Source organism: Aspergillus ochraceoroseus (assembly GCF_002846915.1).
Source record: "Aspergillus ochraceoroseus IBT 24754 chromosome Unknown P175scaffold_1, whole genome shotgun sequence".
NCBI classification, from domain to species: domain Eukaryota; kingdom Fungi; phylum Ascomycota; class Eurotiomycetes; order Eurotiales; family Aspergillaceae; genus Aspergillus; species Aspergillus ochraceoroseus.
The window spans coordinates 677980-696674 of NW_024468476.1; the positions used below are offsets into that span (position 1 = coordinate 677980).

At 52.1% G+C, this 18695-nt stretch overlaps 6 protein-coding genes across 6 annotated transcripts; 3 read left to right on the forward strand and 3 right to left on the reverse strand.

Annotated features, from left to right (window-relative positions):
* Positions 1-347: 347 nt before the first annotated feature.
* Positions 348-1256, reverse strand: P175DRAFT_0469225 (pirin family protein; the record flags this gene model as incomplete). Its single annotated transcript, XM_040894997.1, has 1 exon — positions 348-1256. The coding sequence occupies one exon, from the start codon at positions 1254-1256 to the stop codon at positions 348-350; it is 909 nt and encodes a 302-aa protein (XP_040755231.1).
* A 525-nt stretch (positions 1257-1781) lies between these two features.
* P175DRAFT_0496964 (PRKCSH domain-containing protein) lies at positions 1782-3801 on the forward strand. Its single transcript, XM_040896175.1, has 2 exons — positions 1782-2096; positions 2166-3801. The coding sequence occupies exons 1-2, from the start codon at positions 1983-1985 to the stop codon at positions 3588-3590; spliced, it is 1539 nt and encodes a 512-aa protein (XP_040755232.1). The 5' UTR covers positions 1782-1982; the 3' UTR covers positions 3591-3801.
* Positions 3802-3861: 60 nt separating this feature from the next.
* On the forward strand, positions 3862-8096 carry P175DRAFT_0496966 (cytoskeletal protein-binding protein SLA1). Its single transcript, XM_040896176.1, has 5 exons — positions 3862-4448; positions 4632-5966; positions 6038-6074; positions 6145-7935; positions 7997-8096. Exons 1-5 carry the CDS (start codon positions 4251-4253, stop codon positions 8020-8022), a joined length of 3387 nt encoding a protein of 1128 aa, XP_040755233.1. The 5' UTR covers positions 3862-4250; the 3' UTR covers positions 8023-8096.
* Positions 8097-9215: 1119 nt separating this feature from the next.
* On the reverse strand, positions 9216-12041 carry P175DRAFT_0496967 (putative C6 transcription factor). The gene has a single exon (XM_040896177.1). The coding sequence runs from the start codon at positions 11694-11696 to the stop codon at positions 9465-9467; it is 2232 nt and encodes a 743-aa protein (XP_040755234.1). The 5' UTR covers positions 11697-12041; the 3' UTR covers positions 9216-9464.
* A 460-nt stretch (positions 12042-12501) lies between these two features.
* On the forward strand, positions 12502-14715 carry P175DRAFT_0448703 (phosphatase PAP2 family protein). The gene is made up of 3 exons (XM_040894422.1): positions 12502-13294; positions 13378-13912; positions 13971-14715. The coding sequence occupies exons 1-3, from the start codon at positions 12908-12910 to the stop codon at positions 14459-14461; spliced, it is 1413 nt and encodes a 470-aa protein (XP_040755235.1). The 5' UTR covers positions 12502-12907; the 3' UTR covers positions 14462-14715.
* A 673-nt stretch (positions 14716-15388) lies between these two features.
* On the reverse strand, positions 15389-17476 carry P175DRAFT_0505630 (PWWP domain protein; the record flags this gene model as incomplete). Its single annotated transcript, XM_040898118.1, has 5 exons — positions 15389-15927; positions 15993-16215; positions 16286-16643; positions 16738-17200; positions 17320-17476. The coding sequence occupies 5 exons, from the start codon at positions 17474-17476 to the stop codon at positions 15389-15391; spliced, it is 1740 nt and encodes a 579-aa protein (XP_040755236.1).
* Positions 17477-18695: the final 1219 nt, after the last annotated feature.

Consider the following 18695-nt stretch of genomic DNA (forward strand, 5'->3'; position numbering starts at 1 on the left):
GCAACGGCGATTTGAATCATCGACTTGGATATTTTGAGATTGGCGGTGATATCCTTCTTTAGTCTCCGTTTTCTTCTCTCTCTCTCTCTCTCTCTCTCTCTTTTATTTTCTCCTGTGTCTTGGTATAATATGTTTTTCGATCTGGAAGCATTTTTGTGAGTTGTGTGTAATAATTAAAAAGATTTTACGATCCAGGCAGTGAGTGTCAGTTGGGTTATTAAGATGAAATTCATCATTGATTCATCAGAATGGTTATAAATTCGACCCGATCATAGTTAACTATATCAAACCGTAACGCCATTTACCTATATATATATACATCGAGCAGAACAATACATGAACAGAACCTAAAAAGCCATACGCTTGCCAATTTCACTCTCCCAACCGCGCGAGCGCTCAAAGCCATTCGAAGCAGTCTGGTAGTCCAGCATCGCCTGGTACACCTCTTCCTGGCTGGTCAAGACAAACGGACCATACTGGACAACTTTCTGATCCAAGGGCTGGCCAGCCACAAGAATGAACCGGGCCTCGGCGGCGGCGGTATCCGGAACAGAGGCCTCGACGAAATCCCCGGGCTGGTCGAAAACGACATTATGGAACTCCTGGACCAGCTGGGTGTGATCGGCGGACCCGAACACGGTGGCGCCGGAAAGCGTATAGGCAAAGGCATTCCAGCCCAGGGGCAGCGGCTGGGCGATGCGACCGCCGGGGCGGACGGTGACATCCAGCAGCCAGACCGGCGTATAGGCCAAGTCGCGCACGGAGTCGACGCCATGCGACTGGCCCGAGATGACCTTGACGACGACGCGGCCGCCGTCGAGCTTGGCCAGGGGGATCTCGGCGGCGCGGAGATCGCGATAGCGCGGCTCGCACATCTTCAGGGGCTTGGGCAGATCCACCCAGAGCTGCATGCCGACGTTGGGGCTGCCGTCTTCGTTCTCGTGCGGCATCTCCGCGTGCATGATTCCGCGGCCCGCCGTCATGAATTGCAGGTCGCCTGGTCCGATCGTGCCTTGGTTCCCCGCGAAATCCTCGTGGTCGACTCCGCCCGAGAGGAGGTACGTGATTGTTTCCTGGCCGCGGTGCGGGTGGTCCGGGAACCCGGCGCCCTTGCCGATGGTGAAGTGGTCCAGCATGAGGAAGGGGCTGAAGTTGCGCAGTTTGGCGGTGCCGATGGATCGGCGGACCCGGGCGCCGGCGCCCTCTGCTTGCTCGATGGCGAGGAAGACTTGGCGGATGGTGCGCGGGACGGACATGTTGGTGGTGGTGGTGGTGGTGGTGTGAAGCTTTAGCGGTAGGTAGGAAACTAGGCTCTGTAGCTGGTTGGTGTGGAACGCAGTAAAGACAACTGTAGCGATGGCAACGAGAAAAGACCAAAGCAGTTTCATTGAGGCAGAAACCCGGCTCTTTATACTCAGTACAAGAAGCTGGGTAGGAAGTCAGTCCAGGAGATTCGTCAGATTTTATAATGCTGGGTTGACGTAGTTCACTCTTGCTGAGCTGATAATTAGTTAAGCGTGATTTGCCTAAACGGGAATCCATGAGGAAATTTTTCGATCCTGACAAAGAATTTCGTCAGCGGTTTTTTTTTTTATTTTTTTATTTTTTTTTTTTGTTTTACAGACTCATCCACAAGCAATAAGGGACTCAGTTTTAATTTATTTCAGTAGTTTATCTGTCTATGAACTGGAGCTTCATCAGAATTGAGGCTACTATAACTGTAGTTACAGGGTGGTAAAGCACGTGCTGATAAGATATCGCCTCATCTTCACAGCTGTCATCAACAATTCATCCGGGGGGTGTTTTTGCATCGCGCTGTTTCTTGGATGAGGTTCTTCTATCTTTATTTATCTATTTAGTAATGCTCAATGTCTGGAATCAAGATCCTTCCCGCTTGTCTATCTTGAATCGCCCGATCTCAACCCGCCGGCTACATTCACTTCCCCGTGAACAATACAATACTCATTGATGCTTCTTCAAGGATGAGTCGACAAGCCCGCATCGTAGCTTCGTTGCTTGTGCTGGCCTGCGCAAGCTCCAGTGCCTGGGCTGATAGGAAGTTTAATATCCATGATGACCTCCTCGCGTTTCCTCAAGTATATACCCGGTCCGAGAAGCAATATGGTTTATGCTGGCCCCCCTACTAATCAGCCTGGCTTGGGTAGTTCCAGATTCATTTCCCTGCTGGCTACGTTCTTGACTCTCGAGCGCGCATCCTCCTAGATCAAGCCAGCGGCGACTCGACCGCCGATGAGCGTCAAACCCCCTCGGACCAAACCACATTAAGCGATGGTGTCTATGTTGCGACAGACGGGGAACCCACAGAGAACCCGCGGGTTTCCTACGAGGAACTCATTCTCCGCGATCAACGATACCTTTGCCAAATCCCACTGGTGGAGAGCAAGGAGAGAAACCGGACGAAAGAGGCGAACGAAGAGGACGAGCGCAAGGAGCTCGCGCGGGCGACCGACCGTGGCCTCGAACTCCTGCGCGAAATGGAGGGGAAATGTCTGTATTATATTTCGGGGTGGTGGTCGTATTCTTTCTGCTACATGAACCAAATCAAGCAGTTCCATGCCCTGCCGTCCGGAGGCGGGATCCCCAACTACCCGCCGATGGAAGACCCGACGACCCACTCGTTCATCCTGGGCCGGTTCCCCAGGGAGGACGGCGGCGAGCACGAGCACGAGCAGGACGGAGAAAGCGAGACGAAGCCCGGCAAGGCAACGACCGACGTGGCCGAATTGCAAACCAAGGGGGGGTCGCGCTACCTGGTCCAGCACCTCGAGGGGGGCGACCAGTGCGATCTGACGGGGAGGAACCGGAAGATTGAAGTCCAGTTCCACTGTAACCCCCAGTCGGCCGACCGCATCGGCTGGATCAAAGAGCTGACTACCTGCTCCTACCTGATGCTCATCTACACGCCTCGTCTCTGCCACGACATTGCCTTTTTACCCCCGCAGCAGGATGAGGTGCATCCCATCGAGTGCCACGAGATCCTGGCCCCGGAGGAGGTATCCGGCTGGGAAGCACGACGGGACTACCAGTTGGGCCAGAGACTGGTCGAATCCGCCGAGACCCCCGAATTCCCCGTGGTGGGCGACATCCAAGTGGGGGCCCAGCGGCTGGTTGGGTCGGAGGGCAAGCAGATCGAAAAGGGCCGCGTGGCGATGGCGGGGGAAGAAAAGGTGGACGTGGTGGCCAAACGAGTCAACGGCGAGCTGCAGTCGCTGTCCAAGGAGGAACTGAAGAAGTTCGATCTCGATCCGGAGAAGATTGAGTCTCTGACCAAGCGCCTGGAGGAGTTGGCCAAGGGCAAGGACTGGACGTTGGAAATGGTTACCACCAACGGAGAGCGTGGACTGCGTGGCATTGTCGACGCCGAGGATGACAACGATGAACCGACGGACGACCAGGCAGAAAATCCATCCGAGGGTCAGGATAGTCAGGATGGTCCTTTTCCGGACCCTCAAGAAGAGGCTTCAAGTCCACCAGAGCCAGTCAAAGCGGGTAAACGCGAGGAGGATTCGACATCGAGCGGAGGAGACTTGGAGGAAGGCAGTGAAGAAACCTTCAAAGACGAACTGTAACATTTTCTGCCATCTATAGGAAATAGCATCAGGTCAAGATGGTGGATCGTACCCCAGTAGATTGTACGATAGATCAAGCTCAATTGGTGGAAGGAATTGTAGTCTTGCTTATCCAGTCGTACTGTACCTAGTAACTATACAGACAAGAGCTGTACTGGATGTATTCACTACCCTCCTCCCCAACGATCGGCGTGTCTCAGCTTTCTTCTGAATCCTTTTTTTTTTTTTCATTTCTCAATTCTGTTATTTTCCTCTCTTTCTCCTTCTCTATTCTACCATCATTTACCCCGGGATTCATGCAAAGTCGGGAGCTGCCAAGCCCAATCCACTTCATTTCGACCACAACGAACTGCATTACGACGACGACGACGACGACGTCTAGCCTGCTCTGGATCCATTCCTCCCTCTCCCCCGACCGACCAACCAACCAACCACCCAGCCAGACCTTCCATCGAAGATTCCAACTCTTTCCTGTTAACCTCTGGGTTTACCATCCGGTCGGGTTTCCACCGGTTCGAACGGGTCACTTATCTTGACACGCACTGCCCCCCCTCCCCTCTCCCAACTTTCCTGGACGCAGCTGCCGTCGTGCAGCTCCCACTTTCGACCACCATCCAAAAATACACGGCTGATCGCTTGGTCGGTTGACCGGTGCCCACCATGGGTTTCATCGGGGTCTATACCGCCATCTTCGACTACCATCCACAGGCGCAGGGGGAACTGGAGCTTCGTGAAGGGGATTTACTTTACATCCTCGAGAAGAATGAGGAGGAGGATTGGTGGAAGGCCAAGAAGAAGGCGAACCGGGATGATGAGGATGAGCCTGAGGGTCTAGTGCCAAATAACTACGTGGAGGAGGTAAGAACTCATGCCTGTCTGGGGGGTTTCTGGTGGAAGTTGACCCCGCCGACAAGTGCGTGGTCGCAGCTCCTGTTGGATTGGCGAACGTTCCGGGAGGCGGGATTCTACCGTTCAGGGGTTCACACGGAGATGTGAGAGATGCCATGGGCTGACCGCAAGCTGCTTTCTCAAATAACATAGGCTAAGCCGGCTCACTCCGCGAGAGCGCTCTACGACTATACCCGCCAGACAGACGAGGAAGTCTCATTCTCAGAAGATGCGAGCCTGGTCGTGTATGACACCTCGGATCCGGACTGGACCCTCGTTGGAGTCAATGCCGATTTCGGCTTTGCCCCTTCGAATTACATTGAGATCTTGGAAGGGGCATCAGCTCCCGCTCACTCTCCCGCATCCCCAGTGCCTACGACTACTGCTCCGGCTCCAGAACCAGCACCTCCCAGCCTCCCGCAGCGGCCGCCCGCGGTCCCTGAGGCTCCCGCAGCAGACGTCAGCGAACCGGGCCCGCGCTCTCCGATTGACCCCGTCCAGAACCCTGCGGCGGCTGCCATTGCAGATATCATTCACAAGCAGCATGCCCCTTCTTCGGAATCGCCGCGGGACATTCTCCCTCCTCTCCCGCCCCAATCGCACCCATCATCCGAGTCCCCAGAGACCGTCGGGCGCGAGCCTTCCCCTCCGCCGCCGTCCTTACCCCGAAGACCGCCATCGGAACAGATCGCGTCCCCTGTTCATCTGGATACCCCATCCGGACCGTCCCCAGCTTCTCGCCCCCAGTTTGCTGCCGTTCGAGATAGCGATGGTGTTAGGGAATCCCCGCCTTACAACCGCGTAGGACGGACCGCGCCCCGGTCGCCTTCCGGCTATCACATATACAATATAAACGAAATGGTCGAAGTCATGGGTAAAAGGAAGAAGATGCCCACCACTCTGGGGATCAATATCGCCACCGGCACGATCTTCATTTCCCCCGAGGATGATGGCGATGTGCAGGAGTGGACGGCTGACAAGCTTACGCACTACTCAATTGAAGGGAAACACGTCTTTCTCGACCTTGTTCGCCCAAGCAAGAGCATTGATTTCCATGCTGGTGCCAAGGATACGGCTCGAGAGATTGTCTCCGCTCTTGGTGAAATCTCTGGCGCCTACCGGGCTGAAGGCTTGCGGGAAGTTATCGCAGCTGGCGCTGGGGGCAGCGGACAAAAGAAGGGTCTCATCCTCTACGACTTCATGGCCCAGGGTGATGATGAAGTGACCGTGGCCGTGGATGATGAGGTTATCATCATCGATGACACCAAGTCTGAAGAATGGTGGATGGTGCGGCGCGTGAAGAACGGCAAGGAAGGTGTTGTTCCTAGTAGCTATGTAGAAGTGACTGGATTTGTGACCACCCCAGCGGCGAATGCCCTCGAGTCCGGATTGTCGGCCGTGGAGAGAAACCGACTGGAAGAGTCCAGATTGGCGAGGGAGGCCACCAGGAAGTCTGTCGCCGACTCTCTCAGTCCACGCAGCCCAAAGGTATATATCATATAGTTTCCCCCCCCCCCCGGGAAAGATTGTTGAATGAGATGCTAACAAGTTCACTACAGCACCAGAAGAAGGACAGTAAGAGCAGCCAGCGATCCAGTAAGTTTTTTTGGGGGGTTTCTCTCTCCAATTACACTTTTAACCATCTCTAACGTAAAAAAAAAAATAGAGCCCGATGCAAGCAAGGTGAGGACGTGGGTCGACCGTACCAAGTCATTTACCGTGGAAGCCCAGTTTATTGGCTTGCAGGACGGCAAGATTCATTTGCACAAGACCAATGGAATCAAAATCGCAGTCCCTATTCCCAAGATGTCTGTTGAGGATCTGGAGTATGTTGAGAAGATCACCGGTGTCTCCCTTGACGAAGACAAGCCTTTGTCCGACATTCGACGCCGATCCCAGCGCATTGAAGCCGAAAAATCTCGATCCTCTGGCGAAGCAAAACGCACCGGAGCCCTTGCTGGAGCCTCTTTCCAACAGTCAGATTACGATTGGTTCGATTTCTTCCTCAAGGCAGGTGTTGGCCCTCACCAATGTGAGAGATACGCACAAAACTTCATCAAAGACTCAATGGATGAAGGTGTTCTTCCGGATATTTCTCCCGAGACTCTTCGTACCCTTGGCCTGAAGGAAGGTGATATTCTACGGGTGATGCGGTACTTGGACAACATGTTTAACCGGACTGGTGCCAAGTCCAAGCTACGGAATGTCAGCTTCGGCGGGGAGGAGGTCATTACCAACGGTGAGGATGGTTCGGGTGGCCTCTTCTCTGGGCCTGGCGGAACACTGCGCAACAATACTCGAAAGGGCCGTCCAGCACCGGCCGTTCAGGCAACGGATGTGGTCGATCCCAAGGTATTTGAGCAGAAGGATGAGACAAAGCCTGCCGAAAAGAGTAGCACTCCTCCACCAACTGGTGCAGCCGCCTCCGAGACTGTTCAGAAGGGATTCGATGACGATGCATGGGAAGTTAAGCAACCCCAGCAGCCTGCCGCCACAGCTGCTGCTGCTGCTGCAGCGGCTAGTCCACCCCCAACATCGCCAACCAGCCAGCCGGCAGTCCAGCAGACACTCACTGGAGCGATGGCAGATCTATCGTTGCTTCAGGCGCCTCTTCAGCCTACACCTGCCGCACCAGCCCCTGTTCCCGCCCTTTCTCAATCACCGCCCGTTGTGCAGCCTATTCAAGTCCAACCGACTGCAGTGCCTGCCCCTCAGCCACAGCCGGGAGCTACTCCGGGTTTCTTCGCCCAATTGGGCCAACCTGGACAACAACCCCTGCAGAACAATATGCAAACTTTTAGCCCTCAGCAGGCCGCCCGACAACGTCCGCAGCCACCTCAGGCCATGGGCCAGAGCTCTCTTATCCCTCCTCCCCCTCAACGACCGCTCTCGGCCCCTCAAAACATGCCGCAGCAACAGTTTGGTCTGCCTCAGCTTCAACCTCAACTGACAGGTGTTCCTCAGCAAGGTCCTCAGCTTGCCCCGCCAGGGCAGAGTCTGGCGGAATTGAATCAGCAACGTTTCCCGCAGCCTTTCCAGCCGCAGCCCACAGGATTCATGTCTCCGAATCAGTTCCAGAACGGTTTAATGCCACAGCCCACCGGCTTCCAGCCTCAGTCACAGTTTGGAATCCAGCAGCAGCAAACAGGATTCCAGAGCCTGGTCCCGCAACCCACGAGTTTCGGGGGGTTCCAAGCCCCTCCTCAACAGCCAATGCAGACCGGTCTCAACTCGATTCTTCCTCCAGCACTGCAACCCCAGCCAACCGGTCTGAATGGCTCTGCCTCGATGCCATACAAGCCTTCCCCTCCACCAATCCCTCAACAACACACAATTACACCACTGCAGCCGCAAAAGACAGGGCCCGCTCCTCACATCCGATTTGGCGTCAAGCCGGAGGTTCCCAAGAAGCTTGCTCCACAGCCAACCGGTATGAAGGCCAATCTTGCACAAGCCAGTAAGTTTTGATTTGCCTTTTTCCCAAGTTGATCTGAAGGCTAGCTCGCTAACATGCATAGCACCCACCAACCCGTTCGGCTTCTAATTGAACCCAACGTGTGTACATAGCATCTCTCACTCTCACTTTGCAGCACATGACTCTTTTTTTTTTTTTTTTTTTCTATTATGCATGATATTTTTGCTCTTCCTTGCTGGCAGGATTGCAAGCATGTCATACCTAGCAATTGCCCCAAACCAGTTTATTTATTTCTCCCCCCCCCCCCCCCCCCCCCCGGCTAAAACACCATGATATACATGCAGCGATCTAGGCATGACTACCTCGAGGATCTTGTTTCTGTGACGCAGTTAAGCGAGCTAGACTTCGATATCTTTCTTTCCTTTTCCGTCTGAGCCAACCGAACCTACCCTTGAACATATACGTAATTTTGGAAGCATTGCTCTAACGTCGCCCACTACCATCTTCCCTTTGTTCCCCCGCCAGCCAATTATTCCGTTGGTCTGAAAGCCCCAACATTACTTGATCGAGCCATCGTCCTGGCATGTTTCTTACCTGCTGTCCTGTGTTCCCTGCATAGTGTTATTCTTCCTTGTGGCTGGGAGGTTGTTTGCGCTATTGTGTACTTGTTCTTCTTGTCGAGTTATTGTAATCCCATTGCTTTTTATTCCAGACTATAACATCCCATATGTAAATTGCCCTTCTCCCTCGTTTCCTAAAATGTATGTATGTATGTATGTACTACTTTATATGTACCCTCGTGTAGTATTTACCTAGGCAGTGTTAGAACAAGCCAAGCCAAGTCAATCCGATTGTACCTCAATCAATAACCAGAAGATGAACATGAATTAAGTTTCTTCTATTATATTGCAGAGAGTACGCACACCCTACCCAAGTTAGATCTTATTAAGAATAACTAGTTCATGTATATTTTTTTTTTCCTACAAGCTATATATATATATATATATATATAGTCGTTCGCTAGATTTGGCTGGAGGGAGGAGGAGGAGGAGGAGGAGGAGGAGGAGGGGGTCTTGCACAACAAAACGCACCTGGTTGGTGTTGCTTTTTCGGCCGGGCTTGTTCAGAGGATATAAATAAATAAATAAATAAATCAATCAATCAATAAACGGAAATAATTTCAATCTAGAGAGAGATAGAGAGAGAGATAGATATATATATAAATATGTATGTATATATATATATAAATGGGTGATCTGGGTAGTAGGGTTATTTAGGGGGGGGATATCTATAGTTATGGTTGATATGGTTTATTTGTGGTGTTTCTTTTAAAGGTACTTGTGTCTGTATATATATATTTGTGTGTGTGTGTGTGTGTGTGTGGTTTAAGGTGTTCACATACTAGATTACATTACTATATTTCCCAAGGAGTGCTAAACACAAGCCTGACCTCAAATATACATACATATATAATACTCCTATACACAATGTGGCCCGGGGCCACCCCAAACAAAAGAAAGTCATAAATAGTCGTAGCACCATCAAAAATATAGGATAGGGACGCATAACAATCAAGTGTCATCCCATAGGCCAAAGACCGGGAGATCCTCAGCCATGTACAAGAGGCCATTGTCTGACAGAACCATATCTGAAAGAGGCGTTTGCCCTCCCGGCTCGACTCTGATGCCGGAGGGTACAGGACCTCCAGGAGGAGGAGGAGGAGGAGGAGAACCGCCCACGGGAATGCCCGTTGTGGTCAGGGTAGAAATGGCCGAGTCATACGGCAAAGTTCCAGTGGCTGCGGCACCGCACAGCGCATCCCAGATGTTGTTATCATGGTGATGGGGAGGCAGAGGACCGCCGCCTGCGGGGAATTTATCGGGAGAGGAGAGAGGCGATGGGACGGTGGCGGCTTCTGCTTGGTGGCGCCGCGAGGACATGGTGTCCGCGGCCGCAGGCGAGGGCTCACTTGCTGGGCCGACCTGGCCGAAGAGCTGATCGACTTGGCGACTGCGTCGTTCCATCCATTGGCGGTTCCGTCGGCGGACGTACTCGGTCACCGCATTTCGTAGATACTTGATGATCTGGAAAAAGCGGCAGGCGTGGGGGTCGTGTGGCACGAAGAGCCCCAGAAACTTCTCGGCCTTGTTCAACCCCTCCTCTAGCGGGAGGAGGTTGTCGTAATCGGCGAAAAATGCCGCCCCCAACACCACGGCCGAGTTGAAGACCGAGTTGATGAGAAATGGTAGCCGGCGCGGAAGCGCGGTGGTATAGCGGGCCACCAGATCGTCGACAATGCTGAGACCACGCAAAGCGGAGTAGACGCAGGCATCGGCAAAAAGTGAAATACGAGAAGTGCCACCACTCCTGCCGTCCGGGGCCTCATGTTTGTTCCGGACGTACTGCGACACCCAGAAGATGAGGAACGGACGGGTTAGAAGAATGATCGACCAGTAATATGAGCCGAGCACCTGGGCAGCGGCGAGGCTCTCCTCTAAGCGCTGCGAATCCAATCGCTCGGTCTGCATTTGGAGGACAGCCGGGAGATTTTTGACCCAGGCTCGATGTTGGTTCGAGATATTTTCGGCGACGTGGATCGAGACCACCTGTCGCATATAGACCTCGGTGAGAATTCGCTCAAAAATGCGAGCGAGGGAGACGACGGTTGAGGATAACGGCTCGCTTCGTGGAAGGTCAGGGTGGTCGTCTTTTCGGACGGTATCCTCCTCCTCCCGTACGTCGTAATCAAAATCCGATGTCGCGGGGGGACGTCCCAAGGACGCACTGAGAAACAAGTCCATCATGCGGAGGCTCCTCCACACGCGTTCTCGAGCCCGTCGCTCCCGGTCACAGAATAGCGCGTTGGCGTCTTTGCGATGGATCCCGACCGCATAGGCCGCGCGTAACGCAATGCCCAGGTTCATGAACGCCCCATTCCGACGACAGGCGCCGAGCATATACATGGAAATCAGCACATAGGACTGAATAGTATAGAGACTGGGGGTCTCCGTGAAGGCCGAAAAAGCCAGCTGCCGGCCGCTGACAAAATATTGCTCCGGTACGGTTTGGTTGGTATCCGATACCTGCGCTCCAATGGCTAGAACTAGGTAAAATATCGAGCTCACCGTATCCTCATCTCCGGTTGGATTTCCAATCCAATTGGCCAGGCGGGGGTGGAATTCTTCGAGATCGAATAAATCCAGCAATGGGCGGGTCGCAAGCATGTATTGACGGACGAGTCGCTGGGCCTCGTCGTTGCTCGGTGGCGGAACCAAGGGCCCCATCTGCGTGGTCGAGCTGCACTGGAAGGCCTCCAGCATGGAATGGCGCGAGGAATCTTCGGTAAACTCACAGCGACCGATGGACAACGACACGATCCGACGCACGCTCTGCAGAAACGACAAGCTCGCAGAATCGCCGATATACATAAACTTTCCCTGGCCATCGCGGAGCAGCCGCGCAACCTTGGGCACGGGCGCGGCGCCATCTTTATCCTCGTCTGTTGCTTGTTGTTCGAGAGTCGCGCTTTGGTCTTCGAGCGAGTTGAGGAGATGCTCCATCGCGGTTTGTCGCTGCGGGGTGGGCACCATGTGTTCGCTCAGCAGCATGGTCTCCTTGGGATTGCTATTCGGCCTGAGTAACCGCGCGGGTTTGTCCGAAAAGTGGCACTCCGCTTCCTTGCGGCGCTGAACGCATATCGTACATGGCTGCTCTCCGTTGCATTTTTGTTTCCTCCTCTTACAACTGTCGCACGCTCTTCGACACCGGAGTCGGGATCCGGGGGCCGTACTGGCCCTCGGCATTGGTAAAAGAAAAGGAAAGGATGATACCAGAACAGTCTCTGGCGCTATATATACTTGAACGCGAGTAAATTCGGAGGTCAGTCCGGTCAAGGGTATGGGGGACTTGAGGTATGCCGGATATACGGAAGGGGGTGGGGGGGGGGAGAGGGGAGTCGTTCGAGACGTGAGAAAGCCGAATCTGGCCAACTGTGAAATATGATCTAGGACATGTCTTAGCAGGAAGAAGTCATCGAACACGCAGGTGGCTTTGCTGGTGTGAGTGAGTGCTTGGATGTTGTTGTGTTCTCAAAAATCACTTTCCCGGGGACGTTGTCCAATCCGTGGATGCCTGAGGCTTGACCAATCGGGTTAACTCCAATGTGAATTTTGATCGAACCGAACATGATTATAACTCAAGATCCCGATTGAGAGAATGCATTTCGAATTATTCTATGCTACCTAGGTACCTAGGTAGAGAATGCATTTCGAATTATTCTATGCTACCTGGGTACTGTAGAGTACCTAGGTACCTAGGTAGGGCATCTTAGTGCACGCGACAGGTCCAGAGGGGTAGTGATGCCTCAGGCAATAGTTACTGCATTGAAATACTCTGTAAACCCGTACAATTCCATACTTTCAAAAATACACATATAATACTCCGCCAGGTAACTTTGTATACAGGGTAGTATGCCAAGACAACCGCCAAGAACTGCGACGTTGATTGCCTTCGGAACGGAAAAGCGCGTTAAGGCCGAGGAAGTACCTAGGTAGATCTTGAAGACAGAAGCTACAAGAAAATGGGTTATTTCTCATACTCCAGTACTTTATATCTCAGCCTCAGTCCAGTTCATACTTAGGCAGATTCAGAAACTGAACGCTGGGATAAGATCGATTCGATATCTTAGCTATCTACTACATAATCCCTCCACTTCATCCTTTTCTTTGTTCCTTGTTGTTTTGACTTTTTTTCTGAGCTAAACTCCGAATCCCGACAAAATGGCCCTTACTGGCCAGTCGTACATACACATATCCTGTCCTGTCATTCCTTCCTTGCTAACCTCTGGGATGCCTTTCTCCCCCTACGCTGATTTCCCTGAATCACCGGCTCTTTACGATTTACACATCCCCCCTCTCCAGAGAAGCCCTTGACTCTTCACGCTCATTCTCCTGATCGTTGGACCATCTAGTTTCCTCCAGGACAGGGAGCACGTGAGCTCGCTAACTAGAACACCATGGGAGCGGGTGCTATCCTGGAACCCTTGCTGGTCATTGTCCTTCTTTTCGGTGGCACTTGGATCAACCGTACTACAAGCTCCGTTTCTTCTGCCCATCGTACACGCCGCAAATCCTCTAGCTATCGAGCAACCTCTCCGGATTCAATTGAATCAGGGTTCTCCTCATCATCTCCCAAGGATGAACTCCTAGGCAGTCGATCGTCCTCTCCCTCGACGTCTCTCTCCGCCCGAGACCCCTGGCGTAAACGACGGATTGGGATCTTCTCCTGGACCTGCGAGGTTACCGCTCCGAATACCGTGGTCTTCAAAGATCGGGTTCTCAGTCGCCTGCTGCGGAAGCTCCCTTTTCTAGCTGAATGCTGGTACTGGGCCTTGGTTTACTGGGTACGATTCGTCCACTGAATCCTTTGCTCTTCGCTGGTGTTGATGTACATACAATACAGTACAGCAGGCTGACTCTACCCCAGACGTACCAACTAGGACGAGCGTTTACCGCCGTAACACTCCAGGAAGGAACCATTGACGTAGCTAGGAAGCATGCGTTGAGGCTGATTGAAATCGAGCAGGCGCTTGGATTATTCTGCGAGGTTCCAATCCAACGGTTCTTCCTCCAACGCCCAGTGCTGATGAAATACACCAACTGGATTTATTCATTTATCCACATTCCCGGAACCATCGCCTTCCTGGTATGGCTCTATTATTACACCACCACACTCAACCGCGTTGATGACTCGCAACCGGGGAAGCCACAGGGAGTAATGAGTGGTTCACCAGCAGGTCCCCTCCTCTACCAGGCCCGACGCCGTACCCTGGCCGTGTGCAACCTCCTTGCATTCGTGGTTTTCACCATCTGGCCTTGCATGCCCCCCCGGTTGTTGAGTGATGAGAATGTCTCAGGCCCCCAAGGGAAATTGGCACGCAGCTATGGCTTTGTCGATACAGTGCATGGAGAAAAGGGTGCTGGTAGTGTTTGGACCGAGAACCGGTTCTGTAATCAATATGGTTAGGCGACCCCTCAAACCCATTAGGATCTGGTTGCCACGGCTAATCAATGTCGCAGCTGCAATGCCCTCTTTGCACTTTGGATACTCGCTCATGATCGGTCTGACTATTCTGACCATTCCCTTGCCCGTCCATCACCGTCGACGCACGCGCATCCGCCTTGGCTCTATTGGATTCCAGATCCCGTCCTGGCGCCGTATGGCCTGTTTATTTCTCGGCGTCGCATATCCATTCACAATCTTGGTTGCAATTGTCGCAACCGCGAACCACTTCATTCTCGATGCCATCGCGGGCGCCGTTGTGTGTACAGTGGGATGGAAATTCAACGGAATCCTGCTCAACCTGATCCCGGTGGAAGACTACTTCCTCTGGCTAGTCCGTATCCATAAACCCGACCCAGCAGAAATGACGAGGGTTACTGATATCGACGGATGGATTGATGATGATGATGATGATGCTGCCCCAACAGAGTACTCATCGTCGTCCCCTTGCTCCTTTCCATGTCATTCATCTTTACGAAATTCCCCCTCGCATTCTTATTCACCTTGACCTTCACTTATCAACCTTTTGCATTGCGCGTCATCACATTTCGATTCAATGATACCCCTCCTCTTTATGTCCAGTCACGGCCTGTCATTATTCTCGTCCGTGCCGCGGACTAACAGTCTAGTTCTCTCACGTTATATCTTCTTACGGTCCCTGGCTTGCTGTATATTCTTACTGCGAAACATGTATAATGAAGGCCCCCAGGAAGATTCCATAGTTTTGTTAATGATCATGGGCTCCGCAATACAATCTTCCATGCTCTTTTTGGGAACTTTGATCGTATGTCGGGTATGACATTTGAAGCACCATCAATTATAGTGATTAGTACGGAGTATGCATACCCCCAACCGTATCCAAAACTGAAACCTCGCGGTAAGAAAGAAAGAAAACGGTAAAAAAGAATAAGCATTCAAGGTACCTAGCAGGTAGTTTATGTAACTGAACTGTGACTATGACGGACCTCGCAGCTTCTTTCTTTCTCTTCTCCAGACAACTGAGCTTGGGTTCTCAAGACCAAAACAAGAACTACCTAATACAACAGAATAACTTAAGGCGTTGGAACTAAAAAAAAAAAAAAACGGAGCAAGAAGGGAAGAAGGGAAGAAAAAAAAAAAAGACAAATCAAATAGCAATTACTAAAGCACAAGACAAGAACTAAGTAACTAAATCACATAACGTATAAATAATAAAAGCTAAGGAAAAAGAAAAGGGGAAATAAAGACACACATACACACACACACACACACAGAGAGAGAGAGAGAGAGAGAGAGAGAAATGAAATAAAATAAGGAGAAAAAAAAAAAAAAAAAAGAATCACAGGGTAGTGCCAACAATGCCAATTTCAACAAAACACATGCTTTGCTGTCGTCCTATCCTGTCCTATCCTTCCTTCCTAACTAACTAAGTAATCCTTTTTTTTTTTTTTTTTTTTCACGCCGCAGCCTCTGCGGTCTTTTCCTCTGACTTCTCTGATGCTTTCGCTGCCGAGGGCTCGCTGGTCTCTGGGGCCGCTACCTTTTCAGTCTCGCTCTTTGAAGGCTCGTCTGTCTTCTCTGCGGAATCGACATCGGCCATTGGCTCGTCCTGAGGCTCGGCAGGTTCCGGCTTGGACTCTTCTTCCTTTTCGGCGCTGCCCTCCTTGTGGACGCCATTAGCCTTGGGCTTGTCCTCCTTGTCCTTGTCTTCCGCCGCAGGGGTCACGATGTCCGAGTCGAGAACATTCTTCCACTTGGACAGGATGTCCAGCGCGCGTTTTCGGAACTGAAATTCCTCGTCCCGTGGGATGGAGGGGAGCTTGATGATCATTCGCAAGACCTTGTGGATCTTGGTGCTGCGGATAATCGAAACCTCGAGGTCTTCGATGTTCTCGAGCTTTGTGAGGAAGCCGGACATCGTCTGCATTTCTTCTTCCTTAGGGGGTTGGTCGCGGGAAATGAATCCCTTCTGGAGTCTGTGACGGACGAACAGCACTAGAATACAATGAGCAAAAACGATTTCATTCTTCTTTTGTAATCATCGGATCGTGGAGACATACCCTCTCGTTCCTTCTTTTTCTGGGCTTCCTCGGGGTTGATCTGCTTCTCGGGCTCCTTGGATACGGAACGGGAGTCGCCGCTCTCATCGCTAGCAGCCTTCGCTGACTTCTTGCTAGCGCTCTGCTTGGCCTTACTGCCTCCGGAAGACTTCTTCGTCTCGCTGGCTGGGGTCTTTGGGGTGGTGAGCTTCAATTTGGTGCCGGTCTTTGGGGTCTTAGCGGGCTATATTGTAGCATTTGTTTTTGTTAGCTTATAACCTCGACCCTAGGGAAGAGTGAGTTCTCGTGCTAACCTTCTCTTCGCCTTCAGCCTCGGCTTTTCTCTTCTTAGAGCTCTTAGGCTTCTTGTTATCCTCATCTGCGTCTTCCATATCAACATCGTCGACAATCTCCATGCTCTTGCGCTTGTTTTTCTTCGCCTCCTTCTCGGCTTTGGCGGCAGCCTTGGCAGCAGCCTGGGCTTCCCGCTCCTCTTCTTCCTGTTGAATTGCACGTTGGTGGTCTGCTAGCAGGTCTTTGAAGTATGGGAGGTCGTGAGCCTCAGCAGCGACGCCGTAAGCCGCTATGAGCAGCTTTGACTTGCCCTTTTCCGATACCTCCTTGCAGGAAGTTGGGTCGAGAGGGTTGAGGTCAGTGTTAGGAATCCAAGCGCTGCCGTTAAGGTTAGTGAGCCTGTTTTTGTCCAACGCATCAAAGAGGGAAAAAAAAAAAAAAAAAAAAAAAAAAGAACGGTTGGGTTACGCACAATTCGTTCGTTTCGAGGAACATGACGGGGAAGGTCCTCTCTGCGGCACGCTTGCCGCCATCAGCGTAGTCGTCTCTATATGTCCCATCCGGTCGCTGAGCAGTTACAGGACGAGTGCTCAGAAGACTCTGGGGGAGAATTTCCTCGTCGCAGACGATGGCAGGCCATGGAGGGAAGCTGCGAAGGCGCGCCAGGTAGTACTCGCCGGGCTTCGCGTCCAGGTGCGTAATGCGACTCATAGACTTCTTGCGGTTCAGCTTCGACTTGTTATCGCCGCCCATAGACTTGCGCTTGGAGCTCCCCGACTTTTTTGCGGAGGAGGGAGTGCCGTTGGGCTCCGCTCCGGTGACGGGCTCTGACTCTGCAGGGGCAGCGGCACTGTCTTCAGGTTTCTTCGCATCGGACTCAGGGGAAGACTTTTCAGCGGAGGCTTTCGATGATTCTTTCTTCTCTTCGGGTGCGTCTACATTGACCGACGCGGACAAGAGGTTAGCCAAGCCACACCACTTGACCAAGGTGCACGCGGTCGCTTCCCATCATAGATGAGGGGACCAGCTAAGAAAATAGCTATGATGAACTTACCAGCAGACTCATCTTCTGCGCCATTGGTGTTCTGCTCTGCCTTCGCCTTGATGGACTCTGACTCCACGGGTCCAGCTTTGACCTCAGCAGGAACGCGCTCGGCGGACTCACCTGCGTCGGGAGCAGAGGCCAAGGGAGTGGCAGTGGCTTCAGCCATGGTGCGCAACGGAGCTCAATAAATAATTAGGGGAACAAGGTTATGTCGTGATGAATTCAAACAAAGCCAAGGCCTTCCTGCGGGAGGTGGTGGGAAGGTCGAGGTGATGTGGGAGTGAGAAGAGAAAGTGGTGGAGAAGGTCGCGACGCCGGGAGGCGGGAAAGTCGAACAACGCGTTGCAACTTGGGGGGGAAAAAAAAAGGGACGCAGACCGCAAATGACGCAACGCTCGAGCTCAACAACGACGAGGCGAAACAAAAGATCAACCCTAGAACGAATTCCGCGTTGTCTAGATAGCACACCGAGTTGTCGATAAATTAAATAATTCTCTACTTTCATGGTTAGCAGAAAAGCCCATCAGCCGCAAGGGTAGATCTCACAAGGTAGCAAGCAATGGGGACGGCCCTCAGAAAGACCGTGATCAAAAAAGGTTCTGCGACTCCTGTTCTGATGGGGACCCTATGTAAGAGATGCCAGACTGTGTAAATCCGATGGAATAAACAGAGGGTTGATGGAAAATGGTGGTGATACTGGTGATCCGGATTTTGGCGCGGGTCCTTCAGCGACAGGCGATCATCCAGCCCCCTTGAACGCGGACGAGCTGCACGACAGACAATTCCAGTCAAATTGACAGGATAGAATAGAGAGCAAGGCGAGTTTCTGCACCCCAGCAGAAGAATCAATATGGGTTGAGATAAACCACCCAGGCGTTCGGGGATAGCGACGCGACTGTTCACAACGGCAGTCAGGACGTCGGAACACGCAAGATAGATATAGCAAGCGTCACCAAGAGACAGCCCAAAACAACGAGATACCTGGTGACTGGGGTTAGAAAAAGCTGATGTATAACTATGAGGAGCGGATAGAGTCTCGCAAACTGACCTGTCGCCACACGGTAGAACTGGCAATTCGTAAATGCAGGCCAAATAGCCAAGCGAGAACTACCTGTACCCCGCTATCGTGATGACACTATTTTCACGAAAAAACCGGGAGTAAATGAGGGATAAAAAGTGTGGCTTGGGGACAGATTTTGGGGGGGGGGGGGATTTTAGGAGCTTGCTTAGGAAGGGGAGAAGAGTCGGTGTTGGGAGGAAACTGACGGAAACCGTCCACATAACTATAGAGAATAGCCCACGGAATAGCACACAGTTAAGATCGCTTGGGGGACTCGGGATTATCACAAGAGAAATTCATCATTCACACAGTCTGGATTAATCAC

Coding starts and splice junctions, on each gene's coding strand:
- P175DRAFT_0496966 (XM_040896176.1), top strand. CDS start 4,251: ATGGGTTTCATCGGGGTCTATACCGCCATCTTCGACTACCATCCACAG. Junction 4,449..4,631: donor CAAATAACTACGTGGAGGAG/GTAAGAACTCAT, acceptor CAAATAACATAG/GCTAAGCCGGCTCACTCCGC. Junction 7,936..7,996: donor GGCCAATCTTGCACAAGCCA/GTAAGTTTTGAT, acceptor TAACATGCATAG/CACCCACCAACCCGTTCGGC.
- P175DRAFT_0448703 (XM_040894422.1), top strand. CDS start 12,908: ATGGGAGCGGGTGCTATCCTGGAACCCTTGCTGGTCATTGTCCTTCTT. Junction 13,295..13,377: donor ACTGGGCCTTGGTTTACTGG/GTACGATTCGTC, acceptor ACTCTACCCCAG/ACGTACCAACTAGGACGAGC. Junction 13,913..13,970: donor CCGGTTCTGTAATCAATATG/GTTAGGCGACCC, acceptor TCAATGTCGCAG/CTGCAATGCCCTCTTTGCAC.
- P175DRAFT_0496964 (XM_040896175.1), top strand. CDS start 1,983: ATGAGTCGACAAGCCCGCATCGTAGCTTCGTTGCTTGTGCTGGCCTGC. Junction 2,097..2,165: donor ACCTCCTCGCGTTTCCTCAA/GTATATACCCGG, acceptor TGGCTTGGGTAG/TTCCAGATTCATTTCCCTGC.
- P175DRAFT_0496967 (XM_040896177.1), bottom strand. CDS start 11,696: ATGCCGAGGGCCAGTACGGCCCCCGGATCCCGACTCCGGTGTCGAAGA.